Here is a 23,488-nt window from a genome sequence, read left to right as displayed (position 1 = left end):
GGGCTCCCCTCAGCCTCCTCTTCTCCAGGCTGAACACCCCCAGCTCCCCCAGATGCTCCCCAGCAGCCTTGGGCTCCAGACCCCTCCCCAGCTCCGGTGCCCTTCTCTGGACACGCTCCAGCCCCCCCAGGTCCTTCGGGGAGGGAGGGGCCCAACCCTGACCCCAGCATTCAAGGGGCGGCCCCCCCAGTGCCCAGAACAGGGGCACCATCACTGCCCTCCTGCTGGCCACACTATTCCTGATACAAAAAAAATATAACGGCTGCTATCTTCCTTTTTGGAAAAGATTTTTACCTGTATCCTCCAAGGCGTGTGTCATTTTAAAACAGATTTGTTTGGGGTTTTTTTTCCCCCCCCAAAACCCCCTTTCAATTCCCTGTTCCCTGAACCTGAGCCAGTCCAGCAGCAAGCGGCTCGGTAGCGTGGAGGGAACAGGAGCTGTGACACCCCTGGGAGTCCCCTCTCCCGGGGCCATCCCTCAGAGCCCAGGCTCCGGACAGAATCTCCTTCAACCAAGGATTCAAGTTAATTCTCTGCTCTCCCCGCTAGTACCAACTCTTTGCTCTCCGTTGTCGTTGGCTTCCAAGGAACGGTCTCCTTTAATTTTTCAGCTGCGCTTAACTTCAGAATCGTAGAATCATAGAATGGTTGGGTTGGAAGGGACTCCTAGAGGTCATCTAGTCCAACTCCCAGGAAGCTGCTGTCTTCTCGGGGCTAGATGTGCGTGTCAGTTGGGTTCGTCTCGGGAGCGGGAAGGTGAGACGTCTGGATGACAACTGGAAGAGGGCCTGTTTCCCAGCCCCTACCCTGACTGAGGGGAACCGCAAGTGAGCCTTCGGCTGAAGGCATCCTCTCCACACGTGCTTCATTGAGTTAATTTTATGGTCGCAACACACACAGAGACTGCATAACAGGTACATCAAAATATATCATTTCCTAATCGCATAATAAATTCAATTTTAACTCCTGTATATTTGAATTAATGTATTCACCGGACTCGAGGTTAAATACTCTGGGGTTTTGTTCCCTAAGGGAAAAACACTTCAGCTTGCACAACCCTCCCGTTCCTTTCGCTGAGCATCCTGAGGGGGCTCTGCAAACCATGCTTGCGACTCCTGAATGTCCATCAGTATTTTCTTAAGGGGAATATTAAGAGCACGTTACCTTCCAAGGCCTCTCTACTTGAAGGTCAGCAGAGTAGTTTGCTGACATAAGCCTACTTTTGTTTTTACAATAATGGAGGGGAAAAAAAACCAAACCAAAAAAAGGGAAGTTTTGTCAGGCCCAGAAAGAAAGAAGGCCGAGTTTATGGATGCCTGACAGAGGTTGCCCTCGAGTGTTTTGCGAGGCGGTGGCTAAGAGGGTTTGGTAGGGCTGTTGGGGCACGGCCATAAGGCAGCCCTGGAAAATCAACGGCTGTGCCCTCCTGCTTTCTGCTGATAGCTCTGCTCTTAGAGTCACAGCATCAGAGAATCATTCAGGTTGGAAAAGACCCTTAAGATCATCAAGCCCAGGCACCTTCAGGGAGGTAAATTCTATTGCATCTGTGTAATGATTCCCACCCCACCCCCCTTCAAACCATCTTAATTCCAAACTCCTTTTAGATGATTCTGTAGCTCTGCTCACTGACATTGGTCACCTTCTCGGGAATGATCCCCCTTCAGCCAGCCTCCTGCCAATGGGAATATTTTGGATGTGTTGGAAATATTTGGATTGTATAAGCAAAAATGGTATGCGGCTAGTTACCGATACTGCTTAGGGACAGGAGGGGGGAGCCAGGTGGGTGTCAGTCTCTTCTCCCAAGTAGCAAGCAATAGGATGAGATGAAACAGCCTCAGGTTGCACCAGGGCAGGGTGAGGTTGACCCCTGGGAACAATTCCTTCCCCAAAGGGATGTCAGGCACTGGAAGGGGCTGCCCAGGGAAGGGGTCAAGTCCTCATCCCTGGGGGGATTTAAAAGCCGGGCAGATGCGGTGCTGAGGGCCAGGGTTTGGGGGTGGGATGGCAGGGGTAGGGGAGCGGTTGGGCTTGATGATCTTAAAGGGCTTTTCCAACCCAAACGATTCTGTGATTCTGTGATGATAACTCCATGCAGCTATCGTTAACGCGTGGGTTATAGAAGAAGTGTACTGTGATAGCTGGTGTTTGGTGCTTTTAAAACAAACAAAAGAATTAATGGAAAATACATTTAACGACTCAAAAACAGGCACGCAATTGAGCCGGTATTTAGCGTGAGGCTCTAATGTTTGTCTGGGCCCGTGGTGCTATTACAGCGTACGTTAAAAGGACATCGTATTTTGCGTGCCGTTTGGTAGGAGTTGGCTTAAAGGCGAACTAGTGTTAATCGTCTCATTTGTGTTCTACCATTTATAGGTTTAGGTTTCTCTATTTTGGTCTTGTAAACGCGGGGAAAAAAGCAGGAGCAAAAACTTTCGACAGAGAATTCTTTTAAAGGGAATGTCATTTCAGCATATGAAAATTTCAGGGTTTCTTCAGTTCAAGGTTTTGGGTTTTTTTTTTTTTGGAAAAGGGCTTGAGTTAACGTGCTGTGAAGTCCCTCTGATTTCAGAAGAACCTGTTCTACCTCAGGATTTAAAACTTTGTAGGCTTTACGATGCGGATGTAATTTTATCACTATCACGTTCCGGCGTGGACAAGCCCTTAGGTAGCACATTAAAAATCACTAAATCCACTTTTTCTTCCACGTCCTCCCTGCTGCGGCATCGTAAACTGCAGCACAAGGCTTAGTTATTTCTGAATAGCCCTTTCTCAGTGGAAATTGTAGAGCGGGGGGCATTTCCATACACGTTAAGTTGCACAAAATTGGTTAGATTTGACCCAAATTAAAGTTCCCTCAAGACAGCATTACTTTATTTTTGTCTCTCCAGGACAAGGACCCCAAGTGCTGTTACGAACTGCATTATATTCGGGCAGGCAAAATCCAGACTCTTGCGTTAGACAACGTTGATGAAGGCAATTAAAGCGCGTGGGCCAGCATTCGATGTTTAGGACGTACGCTACGGCTACCGGTTAGGAAGCGGCTTCTCCCATCTGCCCTACCATGGAAATGTCTTCGCCGTGTCCATGGGAAGGCGCACCTGGGCGAAAAATATTCACTCAAGGAACCATTAAATTGACTGTCGCGCCGCTCCTTCTGTCCCGATACGATAACGCTGATGTTGGGAACTTTTCATTAGAAGAGCTACTCCAGCTGATGTGATTTTTCCCGTGGCGTGCAGGTGGACGCCGCGCTGTGCAAGAGGGGAGATGCGCTCCATCAGGGAAGCGGTTCCCCCCGCTCCCTCCCCATCCAAAAATATCCTCGGGTGCGACAGGAGGCTGTTTGGGGAGGTTTTCTGCAGAGCCGTGGGGAGCAGAGCCAACTTTTTAAAGGAGTATGCTGGACTTTCAGTACAAGAATCCATCCTACGGATTCTCTTACGGAAGGAGAGAGGGAAGCATCCCCGCCGGAGCCTTCTGAGATGCGGGTGACTGTGGGATTTCATCCAAGCGGCCGCTCAAGAGTTAAATGCTTTTATAAAATCTAGTTTGAGGAAAAGTTGTTCCCGTCCCGATGACTCAGGTTAGACAAGTCCAACCGGCACATTGGCTTCGTTTTAGCCTAACCACGCGCGAACGTAAGTGTCTGCTTGCTTCGGTGTCTCTCCGGGCTGGGGCAAAGCTGTATTTTGCAACCGCAGCACATTCAGATTGGGGGCCGGTGCCCCCAGCTCTCAGCCTCACATCATCTTCATCCTGGCCGACGATCAGGGCTTCCGAGACGTAGGGTACCACGGGTCGGAGATCAGGACGCCCACCCTGGACAAGCTAGCTGCCGAAGGGGTTAAACTGGAGAACTATTACGTCCAGCCTATGTGCACGCCGTCCAGAAGCCAATTTATCACGGGGAAGTAAGTTCGCTACTTCGTCTTTCGCCTTAAACACGGCTTAAATGCTGTCCCTCTTGAAAAGAGCGCGGGTGGAACTTAGGCGAGGTTCCTACACCCCCGTCTTATCCCGGAGGCGGCGAGCTGCCTTTCCCACTTGCTTAAAAACATCTGAGAGAACAAACTTTCGAATACGTTTGAAATGGCGAAATAAAAACTCGCGCTCTGGTGACCAATAAGGGCTCAGCCCTGCGGAGCGCTATAGCACGTTTACGTTTACCGCGTTGCAAGCATACGTGCCCGTCGTCAAATAACGCCGCTACCCCTGGGAAGCGCTCAGCTTAGGTTTTCCTGCGGGGTTTTGGAGCGACTTGGAGGAGGAGTTGGGGTTGGGGCACCGAAAGCGTTGCGTGTCCTCCGATACATCCCTTGCAGCCGGCGCGTTGGGTCTCGCTGAACCCTTGGCTTAATGCGAGTTCTCTCCAAGGGTCAGGTTGAATTTATGAGGCCGTTCCCCAGCACGTCGCGTGTGGATGCGTGCCGGGAATCCCAACGCTCTTTCGGGATCCTCTGAGCTGCCGTCTCGCTCCGGTCGCGATGCGATGGCCGCTTTGCAGAAGATCAGAAACTTTCTGTAAAAGCTGCTAAAAATAGGTGCCTCGCCAAAATGGTAGAAGCAGCGGGTCGGTGTCGTGCGCTTCGCCCTCTCTGCGAAATTGTGTTATGTTGTGCTCTCTTAATTAACTAATTATCCAACCTGGGGGCCTTACATGCAAAGGTTAATAAGGATTAAGGGGGGTGGGGGGGTGGTAATGCATTTGAGCTGTAGGAACGGTTCCCAAATAACTCCAAGCGTGGGTACGTTTACCCTGGAACAAACCCGCCTTGTTTCTGTTCAGCTTAACTCACTTTGACAGCAGCAGGGACCTCTTAAAAAACCAAAACAAAAAGAGAGGAAAAAAGTTACATAGTTTATTTTCTCCTTTCCTCAAACATAAACAGGAACAAGGTAATGTCAATATTGCTGGGGAAATAAACGCAGGGTTCAATGAAACAAGCGACCGGCCTGGTGTCTTGCAGCTCCAGATGGTAGAGCTGGAGGTGATTCCTGGTCTCAGCCTAGTTCCCAGACTTGCCGGACCAGGGAGATTCCCATGGACAGCTGACGCGTTATCTAGACATGGTTTTTTTGGTTGGTTTGGGTTTTGTTTTTTTTTTCTCCTTTACGCAGACTGTGCCTTAGAAGTTGGGGGTTGGACTAGGTGACTTCCAGGGGTCCCTTCCAACCCAAAACATTCTATGATTCTAAGTTACTTTGGGACCTCACCAATGCACAGGTTGCCCTGCGGCAACTGAATTAACGGTGTACAAGGGAAACGTGTGTCAGGAGAGGGTTTCGTGCCTCTTGGGTTGGCTTTAAAGCCGTAGAGCAGTCGGAAGCAAGGACCCGCGCCAGCAGCACGGAGCCAGCCAGCTTTCTGTGGCCGGTGGTTTGGGAACCGGCGCTTTCCCAAGGGAACGGCGTGCCGCGCGGCAATGACTCACGCAGCGGCCGGAGGAACGGGACGCCTGGGCTCCGGGGGAACCGGCGCTGGCTCTTGGAGGCTGCAGGGGTTGCCTAAACACAAAAAAGAACAAAAGCAAAGCGAGGACTTAACAGCAACGCAAACTATTTTAATCCTTTGTTAAACAGGGAGCAGTTTGTGTGTAAATACATCCTAATGGTTAAAGGCGCGTCCTGAGGAGCCCCGCTCCTCAGGCGGAAAGGGTTCTGCAAATCTGCCTGCTTTGGGTTTGGAACCTTTCGTAGGAAAATAGAAATTTGCTTATACATCGTTTTTATTTTCTTCATCTGCCGGTCTAAAACCCTTAAAATGTTTTTTTCGTGTTGTTCTACTTTGCGGGGGGGAAAAGGAGCAGCAGAGAGGAAGAACTGCCTCGCGTGACTGAGAAATAAGGGAGGGAATGGTGAGGGCTTGGTAGGTTTGGGCAGAGTATTATCAAGGCAGATTCAGCGGGTGTTGTTACCCCTTCCAGCTGGAGAGAAATGCTCGTGGTAACTACTTTTAATGCTTTCTTAGTGCCTTAATTAAAACACCAGGACTCAGAAACCTCTAATCCAGGAGAAGCACCCTTATTTCTTGAATTCCCAAATGCGTTCGTTGAAGGCTGAAGGCCTCCTCGTCCGCTGAAGGATCACCTGGATGCTCCGTGCCTCCCAATCCATGTACCATGCTTAAGGTGTTCCAAATGTTACCCTGCTGATCTGTGAAAAACAGGGGCTTGTGTAAACCCAGCTCGTTAGGGAGCCCTGGCTCATTAGGGAGCTCCGCCTCGCCTTGCCAAGGGGAAGCTGAGACTCAAGGCAAAGAGACTTGGTCTGCTCCAAATTCCCCGTAGCTCCCCAGGCAGTCCCTCTTAGGCTTGTCTTAGTAAAGACCCTGCTTTTGGTAGCTGTCCTATGCTAGCGAACAAGCATGGGCAAGGAGGTTGGAGGCGACATGTTGAAAGAGGTAGAATTAGCTCTTTTTTCCCCCCCTTGGTGCCGTGGCGTAGCGGCTGTTGAGCCTCTCTTTCTGAGCCCTTCCACTTCCCGCTCTTTGCTTTCTCTTTTTTTCCTCTTTTCTCTTTTTTTTGGGCTTTATTTATGGGTGTGGGGAAGGGGGTTGCAGCTGAGCCGAATTTTGGGAGCTGAGAATTAAAACCACTGCAGTTCCCGCCTCCGCTCCCGCAGCTGGATTGAAAATGCCGTCATCTGTGGGTTTGGGAGACTCATCCCACTTGTTGCTTTGTGCTGGTTTGAGCAGGGCGGTGGCCTGCGGATCCTCAAGAAGTTCTTGACCTGCTGATAAATTGTAGAAAGGCTGCAGGCACGTTTGCCTTTGGGGTTTGGGGTTTTTTTTCCCCTCCCAAAGGATGCGAGTGAACGTAAGTTGTCCTCCAGACCAACCGTATCGCGTGAGATGGTACTTTCTTGTTGTTTTCTCCTTGCAAGTAACAGGCGTGTCTCAACTAACTAAATAATTTAAGCAGACTAACTCAGGATACTCAGCTTTAAACAAGTGTTGATGTGAAAACTGTCTTACAGAGGCAAAGTAAGAAGATATTTGTATGTGCGCATCCGTCAGCCATGCTGGACAACCCTTAAGATAGAGACTGACCTGAATGGGGTACGGAACGCAGCTAAACTGAAAGACTACTTTTTAACTCATCCATGAGAGACATGAAAAATAACCGTGTTTCTCTTGTCTATGCTATCGTAATTTACATAGAAGAACATTAAAAAATAGCGGCTTGGACGTCAAGCCTTCAAGTTCTTCCCCCGAGGAAAAGGGGGTTAAGAACGCACAAGGATACTGGGCTCGCGCCCAGCAGCCGGCTGGCCAAGCACTGGCTGAGTTGGCTCTTGTATCCGCGTGCTTGATAGCCTGAATTATTTTTCACTGCGTCTATGACCTTGTAGACCAGTTTGGTCACACGGTTTAAGGTCTTGACTTACAGAACAACACAGGTCGCGTAACGTACTGAGAAAATCTAAGAAGCAGGTCAAGTTTTCTGCATGTGAGTGTGTGACAGCGGGTTGAGATGAGGTAGAGAGGATAAGATTCATTTGCTGTGGTCACATGTGGTCTCGCTTATTTAGATCATTTGTTAAGTTCTATTATCATGAAGGGTCCTTTTAAAGTAAATTTTTGAAGCATAGTCAGCATGTGAACAGTTTCACAGAATTCTTTAAGAAGTTTTGAAAGATTATGACCAAAAGGAGGAGTATTCCTTTGAGCTGGTGAGGCGAAAAGGCTGTACGCTTGGATGAACATCTGTTGGGGTAGCTGACCCCATTCTACAGTGGGTGTAATGCAGTGTCGCCGTATTTGCTGGAGCGATACTTAATTTAGCAAAGGAATTTGAGGAGTAAGACTGACTGATAAGAAGGAATCTAAACATAATACACCATAAATGTTTTGGGCATTACGTAGACAGCAGAAAACTCCTTCCTCTTCTAGGCTCCCAGTTTTCTGCTGACCATCAGACTTGTAACCTTAGGACCATTACGTGCCCTGTAATCCCTTTGGGCCACAGGAAGGTTCCTGACCTACGGAAGAGTAGGGATCTCTGTTTGTAGAAACCAATGCACGGCTAGGGTTACGGATCACTGAGGACTCTGACCTCCCTTTTACCATGAAGGCTTATGAATCATGGAAGCCCAGCACTAATCCCAAGAATGAGCTTTGCATGATGGATGGAATGTGGAGATGGAAGAGGTTGAGAAACATTGAAGGTCTGGAGAGATAAATCCTTTTTTTTCCCCTGGGATAACATGAAATACTGAGAACTTGCTCATCCGAAGCAGATAGGAATAGGTTGTACTATCAGTAAGCATAATCAAAGTGTTCTTTTAATATAAATACTTATATCTTTATCTAATTATAGAAATCTTACACATTTATAAAGATATGTGGCTGTATATAACTAGATAGTGTGTATTCTATTGTAGGCATCCCTGTGTAGCAATACGTAGTCCCCCATTAAAAATGACAATGTCTTGGCAAACCAAGAGTTACTTGGACAGACAGACGTCGGCTGGAGGAAAGTTAAAATTCTTTGAATTGAAAGCAGTGCAGCTGACTTGCAAGCCAACAAAAATGTTGTATTTGGGGGGCTCGGACTTCTCGGTAAGCCTTCTCTTGCCCTGCCTCCTGGGTGCGTAATGGTCCAGGCTGCGGTTTCAGCAGTTTGGTTGCTCTGAGAAGGATCCGGTAGGATGGCGTGTCACTGGGAAGTTATCTTCTATGCTCTGAGGCGAAACGAAGGGTCTCCAAGACTCGATGGGAATACTGGGAAATGCATGTAACACTCCATTATGTATATATTCCCTATTTCGCAATTAATAAAATATGAAGGACTGCAGAATATCAGCCCTAAGTATCAGGAGACAGTCTGATACTTTATCTGCTCTGAAGTAAAGAGACTTGGCAGTCATCGGTCCCGAGTTTAATTCTGATCAGCGTTTCCATTAAGAACCTGGATGAGGAAAGAAAACGTTCTGACTAAATATACCACTGAGATAGGAGGGACTGCCAGCATTAAGGGACTGTAGCGGTATTGAAAACCATTTTGACAAATTAGAGAAATAATCTGGAAAAAAGCAGAATTAAAGTCAGTGGTGATAAATAGAATATGCTGTGCTGGAGCAAGAATAGCTTGACAAGCAGAGGATGGTGAACAACGCTTAGACAGCATTTCTTTAGAAAAGTAGCTGGAATTATAGTGAATTGTGCGCTGAATATGAAGTCAGCAACGTCGTGCTGTTACAAAAAAAGGCAAACTTCGTGCCAGTTTGTATAAACAGGGGAGCCTAGCAGATATGTGAAGCAGCCCTGCTGCTCTGCAGCTGGAGCGCTTGTGCCCAAACTTGGGCATCGCTCTCCAAGAGCAACGTGTGTAACTGGAGAGGGTCCAGATAGGGGCGATCGGATAGCTCGGAAAGATAACTGTGGAGAAGAGATCAGAAGAAATGGAGTTGTTTAGTCTAAAGAAGAGAAAAACATGAAGGCACGTGATAATCCTTCGGTATTTTAAGAGCTGTGCAAAGCAAAAGGGCATAACGTGTTTTCAGCGTCACGATGGGTGGTAGAAGAAATGAGGGGCTTCCTTGAGTAGAGAAAAAACTTTGGGTTCAGTAACAGGGAAAACTTTCAAATGCTAAGGATTGTGAAACACTGGCCTAACTGGCTTTGGGAGATGGCTGAGCTTCTTCGTTGGTGCAGTCATTAAGAACAGACAAGACAAATATGTCAGGAATGACATAATGTAGTTGAGTCTGTCTTGGGGAAAAGGGTTGCACTGGGTGGCTTCTCTTCCAACTCCTATTCATCTGTGGCTCATTTGAAGTACATATTAACTACAGAAGGCGTTCTGAAGGAGAGTGTTCATAAAATATTTTTAAACTCCAGAAATAATTTCAACATTGGTTCATTCTGAGAGAAAGTCGTCTGTGTGAAAGTTTCATTTCCGTTCTCTCCTAGAAATTCCTGCTTTCCATATCCTCATTTTCTCTGAAAATTTTCAAGATTTTTTTTCCCTCTAGGCCTTCATAACTCTTGCAGTATGTAATTATTTATTTCTGCTGGCTTCTTTCAGGACCGTTTGTGGGACCGCTGCCAAAGATGTTGAGGTATCTTTTTCCATGTTCTTGTGATGTCTTCCACTTAGGATGACATTGTCCATATACACACACACACACAGAATGAATAAATAATTAAATGCAAGGGCTTCCTTTTCTTGTTTTGTTCTGCCTTGGTGCTCTCTTTTATTCCTTTTGCAGAAAATTAGATCCAGGTAGTGACCCGCTCTAGGGTCCGAAGCTGTAAGAAGCCTATTCCTAGCACCATAATTCCTAACGTGCTGTACAAAGGAGCGTTTGGGGGAATTCCATATGCAAACAGTAAAGATTTAAAAAAAAATAACATGGATGAAGTAGCAAAGTGTAGTGTAGGTTGTGGTCACTTTTTCTTGCATCGCTTTCTGGTAACATTTAAGAATATTCTTTGGCATCTTAGGTCTGCTGCTTGTAAGACAAATACAGCGTTATCTGACATATATAAGTAACTAGATAGTGGAAACGGATTTTTTTTTTTTTTTATTGTCCAGTTTATACAAAGTACAGTCAGTTAAACACGGTTGGAAATAAATTTACAAAATCTGTGCGATTGTGAATTATCAGTGCTCTGAGGAGTTGAAGTTCGAGACTTTGAGCCTGTGGGGTTTTTTTTGGTTTTGTTTTTTATTAACTGGAAAAGAGAAGCTCTATTCTATGGAAACGTTAGGCTTAAAATAATTAAGGAATTTTGCACATTCCGCGTTGTTTCTGGTACGTTTGCTTTGTAATTGGTGATGCCTGTAACAGTAACGTGAATGCGTGGTAGCGGGGGGTTCCTGTTACAGCCCCCCTTGCTTTCCAGTGTTACTCTTCCTGCGTGGGACCCTTTAAGCAAATCAAGTTGGGAAACCGAGGTGGGTGTCTGGAAAGAAAACCGCGTCGTAAAAAAGATGGGTCACAGGGTTTAGACCAAGACGACCCAGTGAGATGGAACTTCAAATGCGGACAAATTAAATTCACGTTTTCATTGACATATTTAGCATTTCATAGAAAGATTTGCCAGATTTCTGAGCTAGAGCTCAGGAGAAGGCAAAGATCTGCTTTCTTTCTGTCCTCTGACACATATGTTGGCGATAACATCGGAGCCAGGGGGTTGTTTTCATAATTGCGTGTATCGTGGTTCTGGCTTGGAGTTTTCCTGCACTTTTGGATTTACATCAGTTTTGTATTTGTTTTGTTGAATCAGGGCCTCTGCACACGTCAATACAATATTGCTTTAAGGTAATGGAGGTCTTTAAACTTAGAAAATGTTTGGTCATTCTTGAATCCGTTTAAAATTTCTTTTGTTCCCGTGATGTGTGCCTGGCAAAGCAGCCCTCGTGGAATTGATGGCGTTCGTCTTGTAGTATTTCATATCCGTAGAGTAATATTTCATGAATAGCTAAACAAAAATCATAATAAAATAGGATAAAGAAAAGTATAAGCATTTATGTTGTATTACCACATGTCAAGAAAGATGAGTGGATGAAAATTAAGCCGTTAGATTTATGGAACTTGTGGTTATCTTTTGATTTTATTATTTTTTTTTCTTTTTGGCAAACTAATACAATATATTTCAAATTTGGGGGAGTTAGGTGTATTTTTTCCTTGTGTTTTACTAATAGGCGTGAATTGATTTATTAATGCTATCAAGTTGGCTTTCTCCAAAGCGTTTGCTGTCGTACGGCACAGAGTGATGGCATGCAGGCAGTTCCCCAAAGGACAGCGGGAATCCGGAATTGCCCCTTGTTGAACATGAGAATATTCAAAAGAATCAAACATCTTTCTTCTAATAATTAAAAATACCTGGTGTTTAGTACTGAAAGCAAAACAGCATCATTATTTCTTGATGGTATTTTAATCTGATTAGAGAGAAATGCAGGATTCAAACTGAATTGCTCTGGCTTTTATTTTGCCTTTACTTTTGGGGAAAAAAAATTGAAATATTAATTCAGCTTTTTGGAGTATGTTTTCATTCTAATATATCCATTTATCAGAATATTAGCTGTTTTCTAGCTAAATCTCTTGTGTCCGCTTTCAGGTTCAGTCCATCTTCCTCTTCATTTATGCATTTTAAAGAGAATATTGTACCATTATGAGATAATGTTACGTCATTTTTCCTAACATTTCTAGAACATAAGTGGGTACCAAGGTGCTACCGTAGAGGCAATCTCTGTGATAATAAGCTCTCGGAAGAAAGGGTTTCCCTTCTGTTTTGAAGAAGGAGAGAATTACAAATTTGATGAAACATTGCAATTGGAGGAAAATGCAAACTGGAGGGGGTGGAGAAAGCCAGTCTCACCATAGGGGGAAGCAATGTAGTATCTTTAGACCAAATATATTCCTATAGATCTACTGTTACCTCACAAATTGTGCCGCTGAATTTAATAAACTTCATCAAAGCAATACTTACCATCACATTTTATACACTTTGTTTTGCTTGTCATTTATGATAGTTCATAGAATCATAGAAAACTGGGTTTGAGGGGACCTCCGGAGGCTGTCTCGTGAGGCCTCCTGCCAACTTGTATTACATAGCAGGGGCACGCTGGCTTTTATAAACTCTCTTTTATTGTTCATTTCCTCCTGGAAATAAGCAAATGTTGCAAAGTATTCAAGAAATCGGAATCTAAACCGTTGTTAGAAAATTCCCCAGCTTTACCAAGTTACCAGTTTTAGTGAACTGAAGAAAACTGTTTTGTGACCTTTTTCATATTTCCATTCATCTCTTAAAACTAGTTTTGGGTTGGTTTTTTTTCTGTTTAAGGGCTGACTAATGAAATTAGTTTGGTGAATTTGTTAATGACCACAGCGTAATGGCAGCTCCTTCCTTAACCATTTCATGGGCCTGTTTCCAAGAGACATCCAAGAAAGCTCTTCTAGTATGTTTGCTGAGTCTTAAATTGGAGGGGGTTTGACTTTTGTACTTACCTTACTGCCACCGTTTCAAATTTGTTCTGGTTCGCTGTCTGCTTCTAGAATTTACTCTCCTGTAGGATGCTTTTCTCCAGTTTTCTTACCACCTGATACGCAAGGTGAGGCTTTGGGAGCTGGGTTTGGCACGGCGCGAAAGGCAAGGCTGAGGGGAATCTCATCCCTGTCTTCATCTACCTCCTGGGAGGACCAGGGAAGGCAGAAGCGTGTTCTTTCGGAGGTACCCTGGGAAGGGAGGAAAGGCGATGGGCACTGGTCACATCAAGGCTGGGTCAAGATGCTCAGAGAGGTTGTGCCAGTTCCACTCTTGGAGAAATTTGAAGTCAACTGGAGAGTTCCCTGAGCAACCTGGTTCAGCTCGGAATTAGCGCTGCTTTTGTAGGGGGTTGGACCAAACGACCTTCACAAGTCGCTTCTAATGTAAATTATTTTATAGCTCTAATTTGTCACAATAAACAGTGGAGGGGAAGAAGGAGCAACTGTGTCATTTCTCCCCCTGTGGAAGGGCTGTAGGCAAAAAACAAAGTCTTTGGAGCGTTTGCCTGCTTGGTTTCTGGCCCTCTGAACCATCCTGAACACTCGTTCTGCTGTGCCATCGTCATTACAGCCCCACTGAAGTCTTGTTTCTCTAAGGACACAGCACACTGGTAAGAATATTACACTGCTAAATTTAGCATCGTATCTCAAATTCTGAATGGTCGCCTGTACTTTGACCAGATCTATGCAGGATGTGTATACGTTGCCAAAGAGAGAGACTTACCTGTTTCGGGTACGTCCTTCACTGAAGAAGGTACGCAATTTGTGAGGTTCACTTGTCTTCTTTCTTCTTAACTTTGTTGCTGCCATTACAATTCATTTTAATAGGAAGATGAGAATTCAATCCTGTATACTGCACAGAAGGAAGGTAACATTTCCTCGGTTCTTGATTTTGTGACTATACGCTTTTGGCCCTTTTACATTGCAGAACCTTTAAGGCTTTGCTTGAGATGAGACAGAATGAGCCTCTGTGATAAACTGAGGAATATTTGGCCATCTTGGTAATACCAGGTATATATGCTGTACGTGATCACAGAATGTTTTGGGTGGGAAGGGACTCCTAGAGGTCACCCAGCCCAACCCCCCTGCAGGAGCAGGGACACCTTGAACCATATCAGGTTGCTCAGAGCCCCGTCCAACCTGGCCTGGAATGTGCCCAGGGATGGGGCCTCCACCCGCTCTCTGGGCAACCGCTGCCAGGGTTTCACCACCCTCACTGGAAAGAATTTCTTCCTTAGATCCAGTCTAAACCTACCCTGTTTTAGTTTAAAACCATTACCCCTTGTCCTGTCCCAGCTGGCCCTACTAAAAAGATTGTCCCCACGTTTCCTCTGGGCCCCCTTTAGGCCCTGAACGGCCGCACTCAGCTCTGCCCACGGCCTTCTCTTCTCCAGGCTGAACACCCCCAACTCTCCCAGCTTGGCCTCAGAGGGGCTCCAGCCCTCGGATCGTTTTAGTGATACAGCCTCATGTAATGATTAAGAGCTTAGGTAATACTGCTTGGCACTGTTAGAGCCCTGTTGAGTCTTTACTCCGTCACAGATTTCATTTTATAACCTTTGGCAGTAACCTTCTTCCCACGGTGAAACCACATGGAGCATCTCCCAGAGTTTGAAGGTTCTCAGCTGATTTCGGTGTTGGGTGTGCTTTTGCCGCCCGAGACAGCTACGTGGTTTATGTAACTGAGTTTCCATTTGTTACCAGCATCTGTTTTTGTGTTCCTGGTATCAATGTGAGATTTTGGGGGGCTGCTTTATCTGTTTGTGACGAGGTTTTGCAGAAGGAATCTTGCCAGGGTCGAGTTGGTTGCAGACCGGAGCCCAGCAGCCGTGGGCTTTTTAGCCTCTGTTTGGAGGCGTCAAATATTTTCATGGACGTTCTCAGTAGAAATGCTCCTGCTTGCTTTACGCTCAGAGCTTCTCTGTAGCACATTATACTTCTGCCATGCAAAACATTGCCTATTTTAAGGACATGGTTTAGTGGTGGGGTGGCAGGGTTAGGTTAAAGGTTGGACTCGGTGATCTTAAAGGTCTTTTCCAACCAAAGTGATTCTATGATTCTATTTTCCACCAGGGAAATGTAGCTCAAGTAGCGTGTTAATGTCTTCTATACTAACCCCAAGGCTTTTTTATCTGTGTCGTTACTAGAGGCCAAGTGGCTTTTTTTGGCATCCTTTTGATGCTCGGCCTGCTGCTACTGAATGTGACCTTGAAGCCCACTGGAGTTCAATAGCCTGAATTCTGGCTGTTAGCTCCCGCGCTGCCGTTGTTAACTGGGCACGATCTTCACCAGTAAGCTGATTTAATGGTTTTGTTTGTGTAGACGGAGCTTCTCTGTGCAAGTCCTTGTAGGGCTTTTGAATCTGAAAAACTGTCATGTCAAGATGGCACTTTTATTATTCAACGCGCGTCCTCTATGTAACTGAGTCATACCTGCTCACTTCAGGGACAAAAACATGGATTTGCTGCCATTAAGCACGGTGAGTCAGCTTAGGTAAGGCAAAATTAGCTTTGTGGGCTATTTTGCTTTGTTTTTCGTAATAAACAAGTCACAGTCTGAGATGTCTTGAAAGCAAAATATCGGAGTAACGCACTTCTGTGTGAAATGATTTCCCGTCATCGTTGGGTTTCTGGTGGGGTTGGGGGGCGTTTCTGCTCCTTGGAAAATTATTGATCTTCCTAACAAATGTATTTAGGGTCAGAAGCAGAGACAGGAGGAAAAAAAAAAAAACCAACAATATAAGCAGTCGGTCAGATGACAGAGCTTTTACTTTCTGACCTTGGGATCGTTTGCCCAGGTTCATGTGTTTGGAAGCCGTCGCTGTAGGGTGAGGGTGCCCGTCCCACAAGAGGAAAAGTGATGAACAGTTTCTTTTCCTTCCCCGATAATTAGAGGGTTTTGTTTCTCGTGTGATGGATGTGTGGTTTAGAGAATACGACAAGAGCAGCATAGCACGAGAAGAGGTATTTGTTTTTTCTAATTAACGCTGATAGTAATTGTGAATTAAGTTCCCGTGTTAGGATCATCGGTTTAAATTATCACATGGAACGTATGTATGGAAACAAAAAAAAAACCCCAAACATTTTGAATGTTTTCAAATTCAGGGGTTGGTTACTTTTGGTATTCATAATGCAAAGCTTTGTGTTAGAAAAACAGCAGTAGTTGAAATTACGGCTGGCACCATGAAAAGCAGCTTTTTTGTGTGAGTTCACCCCTTAGGGAGTAAGCGAGCCATTACACACACCCTGCTCCTGGCACCTAACTTACACGCGAATGAAAGCACCAAACCTGGGACCCTCTATACCCATATATATATACGTAACCAAAAACTGCATATATATATACATAAAATCAGTGGAGATAAATGGGCACCTCTGAGGAGGGAAATCGAAACCCTTTAGTTGCATACTTTGAGTATATAAGTGCTTCCATTGCGCGTAAAATGCGCAGAATAAAATTCTTTGAGCCTTAGCATGTGCGTGTTCTGACAGCTAGAGAAATAAATAGCAAATGTGGAGCTGTGTCCAGCAGAGTGCTGCTGGATAAAGTCCTCTTGAGAAGGACAGGTTTATCTACCAGGGCTGGGGAGAAGTGGGATAGTAGCTAGAGCATGCCGTAAGGATTCCGACATCTGTCCTGGCCAAAATCTTCTCTTGGATTGGTTTCATGGTCGCCGGCAGGCACCATAACTTGTCCAAGCTTCAATTTGCACATCTGCATCAGCCAACCTTCTTGTGACGTTGCTGTTACAGGTTTGGAGCAGGTTTCTGAACTTTAATCAACATGTATTAGCTTGACGCAGTTGCCAGTTCCTTCTGCCACCTCTCATCCTTCTAGGGGAGAAGCACGGGACATGATTATGCCTGTGGTAGTGCTGGTTCTCTGCGCAACCCTTCCCTCCCGTGCTTCAGGATGCCTCTTGGACCTTTTTCACACTCTCCCCCAAAAAAAAGTTCGAGCCTGTCGGGTTGTTCCAGAACCAGTTTTAAACCTTTTCCAGCCTCCCAAGTATCTTCCAGGCTTTCCTGGATACCCAACCCACCAGCTTGTCCTTTTTGGAGCCTTCTGTCTGCTTCCAAGGCTGATCAGTTCGGCTGCCCAGATTTAAATCCATTTTCTTCATTTCCCTCCTTATCTTGCCTCTGGCACCAAGTGGAGGGGGAGCCAAACCAAGTCTTCTCCCCAAGAAAGGATCGTATTGCTCTGTCTTTTAGTTTTCTCTCTAATTCTTCAGGTATTTTGACGTATCTTTTGGACACAATCAGAATTTATGTTCATGTTAATGAGTTACCATGCATGCACGCGTGCAGCTTTTCTATCTGTAAGGTAAGGATGTTGGTACTTGCCTTATCAGAGTGTTTTAAGGCTGGATTAATTATAGCTGATCTCGGTAGTAAACAGACTTTAAGGAGTGTTGTCGATAATAACTCTTTGCGTGGTTGTGAAGATATTTTAAAACCATTTAAAAGCCTGCTGTCAAAGGTTTTCTAATAAATATTTGATTTTTGACCCCGTAGCTTGCCATCAGCGTAGTAGTTTCAAACTGGAAGGGGTGATACTAACAGGGAGAAGAAGGAACCTTACAAAGGTTGGGCTAATCCTAAGAATGTTTGAAAAGAAAACAAACCTAAGGTACTTGGCAACAGTCCAGGGCATTCTAAGTAGATGTGACATGATAGGATATGCGATGTGATGGGATGTATAGGTGAGGTGATTCACCTTTTAAGTTCACCCTTCTCTATTCAAACCAAACCATGATTTACAGGTCCTGGAATTGAGTTCCCTGCTACTGCCACCTTGTCTTAGCGGCGTCGGGAAATCTGCTACGCTTCGGTGTGCGATCTGATGGGAGAGCAAGGGGGTTTCAGAAAAGCAGATGTTCTTTTTACAGCTGCAGCGCCCTGGGTTCAGCCCCTTTTCACGACGGCTGGCTTTGCTGGACCCGACTCCCGCAGGCGCTGCCAGTGTTCCCGTGGTGGGGAGGAACTGGAGCTTACTGGTTTTTATGCTAAAGGAAGGCACTGGACGCTGTGCTGCTCAGCCCGGCTTTTCTCCGCTCCCCTCTGTGGGTCTAGCTGCTTTTGCCGCACAGCGGAGTGGGCTGAGTTTAACAGAACCTGAGCCGGACTGGCTGGCTTAGGTGCAGCTTAGTGCTCGCTGGATGGTTTTCTTTACGGCTCCTGGTCTGAAGCCGGCTTTACCAGCCGGTTAGGAATGGCAAGAACAGACTGGCCTTTGCTGCTTCGTATCCATACAGATACCTCTAGAAAACAGGGATTTGAGAAATCGTAGTAAATCGCTTAAGCCCATCCCACTTCAGGAAATTGTAACAAAAATATTATTAAAATAGGTAGGAACAACTTGTTCCTAAAAACCTTCAACAAAGATTTCCATGCTTTCTCCAGGCAGCCTGAGCTATAATTTCAGTTATATAGCTTTTAAATTGCCTAACTTCCACCTTGCTGCAGTTTAAGCCTGTGATCTCTTGACAGGTCCCAAGTGAAGAACTTACTTTGCTACAAAAAAGTGATAAATCTCCTATACGCCTGAAGTCTGTTATCATGTCTCTGGTCTTCCCTTCTCTAGCCTGCGTAAAACCAGTTCTTTCCCTCTTTCCACATAGATCTTGGTTTATATACCTCTGGTGCCTCTTAATGTTCTCCTCTGGGCTTTTTATATTTGGGCCTATTTCTCATGAAAAGCGATGTCCGGAACAGGACACGATGTTCCAGCTGAAGTTTGACCGGTCCTGCCTCGATATTTCGTTCTAAATCCCCAAGTTGCTAAAATATTTTCACTGTTGAGTAATTGGAAGGCAGTATATCAACTCCTTTGCTGGCATGAATTTACCTCAGCAGAAGATCTGGCCAAAGCATCTGTGCATCAACGAGTCTATGGCTCTTTTTTTTCTCCACTGCGGATGGGGAGGAAATGTCACAAGAACAACAAGATCTTGTACTGGTTTTACCGGTGAAGCTGTGATTTGTGAATTGGAACAAGATGATTCTCCTTCTGGGTTTGTTCTTGTGAGAACACCCACATTCTGGTGCAGGTCACAGCGCTCTTTGAGCCACCCCAAACCATAAGGTAACGGCCAAGTTTGGGGTATGGTCTCCTCTCTGGTCTGAATGTTTGGGTACAGAATCACAGAATGGCAAGGGTTGGAAGGGACCTCGGGAGTTCACCCAGTGCCACCCCCCTGCCCAAGCAGGCTCACCCAGAGCAGGGGGCACAGGACAGCGTCCAGGCGGGGGTTGAATATCTCCAGAGAAGGAGACTCCACAGCCCCCCTGGGCAGCCTGGGCCAGGGCTCGGGCACCCTTACAGTCAACAAGTTCTTCTTCATATTCAACTGGAACCTCTTCTGCTTCAGTTTGTGCCCATGGCCCCTTGTCCTGGCGCTGGGCACCACTGGGAAGAGTCTGGCTCCATCCTCGTGACATCCACCCTTAAGATATTTTTAAGGGTTGATGAGGTCCCCTCTCAGTCTTCTCTTCTCCAGGCTGAACAAGCCCAGCTCCCTCAGCCTTTCCTCACAGGGGAGATGCTCCGGTGCCCTCATCAAGCAAATCCCCTACGAAGCAAATGCGTTTCCTTTTCCTCCAACAGACCTGCAACCCCTCATCAGCTGTTTTATCGCCGTGCTATTGACGTCACAGGTTTTACTTAACCAGTCACTTTTATACATCCCAATAAGATGGTGCTTTTTCTCACAACATCAAGTCAGTGCTGACTTGTCTTAAGCTTGGGCTACCAGTAAGCCCCAGATCTTTTCTTTTTTTTTTTTTTTCCAAACAAACAAATAAGTCTGCACAGTTGATCATTCCTACCTAACAGCACTACTTCACGGTTGTTGTAACAACCATGTTGTGTTGCCTTCCGTTTAGTCCAGGCCCCCTACCTAACAGCACTACTTCACGGTTGTTGTAAGTGAATTGCCTTCCGTTTAGTCCAGGCCTTTCCTCTAATGCAAATCCATTTTGATTTTCAGCTCTCCTCCCCAAAAGACAACACAGCAGTTCTGCTAGCTCGGATTCACGGTCTGCACAGGCAATGGCATTTACTTTGTATAAATTTCACCTGAAAAATGTATTCATAACCCATAGGAAAATAATGCCTAGAAATGTAATTAACCCAATTGCTTTTACTTGTTCCTCACGGTTGTATTTTAAGGGTGAGCAAGCCTGTAGCTTAAATGTATTTATTCCAGATTCTTCACCTTAGAACTTGAAACTGAATTTGCTGAATATATTTTCAGGATTAGTTAAGGAAATCATATGGGCGTTTCGTGATGCCTTTTTCAGCCTTGGGCTTTGGAGTTTTGGGTGCTTGTGGTGTTTTGGTTTTGAGGTGTTTCTACTCTCCTTTCTCTGTGGTTTGGGTTCATCAAACCAAGTAATGATCTCGGGTTTTGGCATTGCAATGTCAAATGAACCATGGCATTGCCAGTGCATCCTGCTATGCTGGGGTAGTACTGGATGTCATCTGCAGGTATTAAATGAAGATAGGAATAGGTTGATAGTCCGATCTTAATTTGCTTCCATATTTCTCTGAAGAAAACGAGGTGAACAATTACTAAAATGGGTGGACAGAACCTTCTCTGTAGCTGTGTTGTTGTGCTGAAGCTGGCAGAACAAGGCTGGTACAAGCTGTCTTGCTTTGAATCTCAGTTGTGTGCTTCCGACAGGGAGCAAGGCAGGATTTGTCTTTCACAAGCTGTAATTTCTCCCTAGGTGGGGCTGAGCCTTGTGGCTTGTAGACCTTCAAGGTAAAGTTGCTTGAGCACATTTCTTCACAAAAAATCACCTGTTTTGCAGCTCAAGGTGATCATAAATCACATGCAGGGCCAGAAAGCTAATATGTAGGTGGAGCTCCTGTGCTCAGCAGTACAAGTACACTTGCACTCTTTAATATTCTCATTACGTCGTTCCTCTGCGGAGGAAAGACCAATTTCATGAATTAATGGACATTGACGTATGAAGGCATTTTCTTGAAAGACTGTTGGAAGTTTTCAGGTCTTTTGAAGTAGGCACCCTGTGTTTAACAGCAAGAAAGCAAGGTAGGTTTAGACTAGATAGGAGGAAGAAATTCTTTACAATGAGGGTGGTGAAACCCTGGCAGGGGTTGCCCAGAGAGGGGGTGGAGGCCTCATCTCTGGGAACATTCCAGGCCAAGTTGGACGGGGCTGTGAGCAACCTGATGTGGTTAAAGGTGTCCCTGCTCCCTGCAGGGGGGTTGGACCGGGTGACCTCTAGGGGTCCCTTCCAACCCAAAGCATTCTATGCTTCTATGACATCCTCTACAAAATTACTGTTGGGACCTCATTAGGTTGTAAAGATTCAAGATGACCATTCAAGCATGCTCCAGGTGTTTCCTCTATTACAGCTAATACCTGCTTTTATTAGAAATCTGACCTTTATTTTGTTCTGAATCACGTCCGGCAAAATGGAATTGGATTTTGGTTTCGGGAATAACCATGCATGTTCTTAATTGTGCACAAGAGTTGCTTCTCTTCCTCACCGAAGAACATGGGTTATGATGAAGGTAGGAAAAATAAGCTTTTACTAGATTGAAACCATCAAGATTCTGTCACAGAAGTTTGAAATTGTCAGTTTCTTCGTTTCTTCGTTTCTTTGTTTCTTCGTTTCTTTGTTCATTCTTCATTACTGGAGAGGGCACGATCTGTCGCTCAGCCAGGGACTCCTGGGTTTTGTATATCAGCGGGTTTTGCAGTCTTTTTTCTTTAACATTAATAAGACATCCCTGTGAATTGGCCAGATTCTGTGCACAGCGCTGTAATTTAGTAAAATGCAGTGTTACTCATAATTTTTAGAAGAGCGCGCTGAAGATTCTAAGCCTTCGCTGTTCAAAATCAGTGCTAAAGAAGTACCCAGCCTTTTCAAAAGGCTTCCTAGAAGAAAAACGTCCATGCTCAGAAATACATTACTGCTAAAAAGAAATACTGTCATTTCCCTGCAGTGATGATAGAAAAGTCTTTAGGATAGATGGCTGTTGGCCACCTTAACGTATTGCCTGACCTAATTTTTGTAAAGTGCAACTACTGTACTAGGAACCATCGTCCAAATTAAAATGATGGCAGAAGGGTTTAGTTTTAAAATGATTTATAGCAAACGACCATGTACATAATTGGAAGTAGTTTTTAAAATAACTGTCTTGTGTCCAATCTAAAAGGGAAGAGAATGGAATACTGAATGCCAAGTAAAGTTTTGGTATCTAGAAAAAGATTAGCAAGGGAGACATAAAAGTTTTCGTTTTCTCTACTACCATTCTTCTATGGAAAATGAATTTGCTGTCTCACTTGAACTTTCAGTCTTCTGGCAACAAATGTACATGGCCATAGTAGTTGGCTTTAAACAAAAAAAAAAAAAAGCGTCCAAAACCCCTGCTCTTGTCTAGCCTAATTCCCTTGGCTCGCACGTGGGAAATTTTGAATTTAGCAAATGGAACAAGCATGGTCTGAATCCGCTCTGTTTGGTAGCAGTTGATAAGTTGTGTCAAAACAGTCCTGCGCACTTGGAATTGAATTCTGCACATTTTCGAAGGGAACACTTGCAAACATTACCACGCTGCAGAAGTGTCTGCAACAGTTGGTGCTGGTACAACACTGGCCAGGCAGGAATGGAATTAAAATATTTCCCTTCTGCCGTCTGCTCGAGGCTTATCAGCTGCTAATGCCGTACAGAAACTGCGTCTGTCTCCAGTACGCTCATCCAACCCAAAAGTACTTCCCTGCAGAAACAGTTTTCTTTTCAAAGAAATCTTTCAGCAGTTCGGGCTTTAACAACCGTGCTTTAATTGCAGGCAATTTGTCTCGCCCCCAGACCTCCAATGCATCAAAATCTGTTGCCCTTCACGATTAATAACATCAGCTGCAGTGACGCGAATGGAAGTACTCCAGGTTTACGGTGGTCCAGTGCAGACTGGTTAGTGACTTCGTATTGGAAAGTATTCAAATTTGGAGTCTAAATGCACTGGACGCAGAGCATAAATTTAACTTCACATCCCTGAAAAGTATATTAAAATGTTTTATGCAAATGGCCCAAACACCGCAGACTTCATATCATAAATTTCAATCATTTCTTTTAGGAAACCTTAGCAAAGGAAAGAGATTACTTGGAAATGAACTCTAGAAAGTTTACTGTAAATATAAATCAGTATAAACAAAGACTTATTTTAGTGGTTGTTGCGGTTCAAAAATGTAGGTTTTAAAATTTATTTTATGTGTTTTTTTATTCTTTTTGCCAAAGACAACCAGTGACTGTACTTCATCTCACACCCCTGGGCTGGGTGTATGGGTCACGTTGAGTCGATGTACGTAACTCACGTGGGAAGGCATGCTTCAGGTTTTCCTCTGCGTTCTGTTGAGCAAGCAATGCTCTGTCAGCGTCAGGGACTAGGACCGCAACGTGCCCAGCCCATAGACCACGATGCAGGAGACATTTGCATTTTCTACACTCATCATGACTCTTCA

General features: G+C 45.1%; 1 protein-coding gene across 1 annotated transcript in view; it reads left to right on the top strand.

The window, feature by feature from the left end:
• The first annotated feature begins 3,720 nt into the window (after positions 1-3,720).
• Positions 3,721-23,488, top strand: part of ARSJ (arylsulfatase family member J) — a 41,979-nt gene continuing 22,211 nt past the window's right edge. The window contains exon 1 of the mRNA XM_035889380.1: positions 3,721-3,911. Coding sequence (XP_035745273.1) covers positions 3,874-3,911 — 38 coding nt within the window. The 5' untranslated portion in view covers positions 3,721-3,873. The remainder of the gene's footprint in view (positions 3,912-23,488) is intronic.

This window comes from Egretta garzetta, unplaced genomic scaffold (assembly GCF_000687185.1).
Source record: "Egretta garzetta isolate BGI_Z169 unplaced genomic scaffold, ASM68718v1 scaffold632, whole genome shotgun sequence".
Classification (NCBI taxonomy): Eukaryota; Metazoa; Chordata; class Aves; order Pelecaniformes; family Ardeidae; genus Egretta; species Egretta garzetta.
The sequence above is the reverse complement of the archived record's forward strand: the minus strand, read 5'-3'. Positions and strand labels throughout refer to the sequence as shown.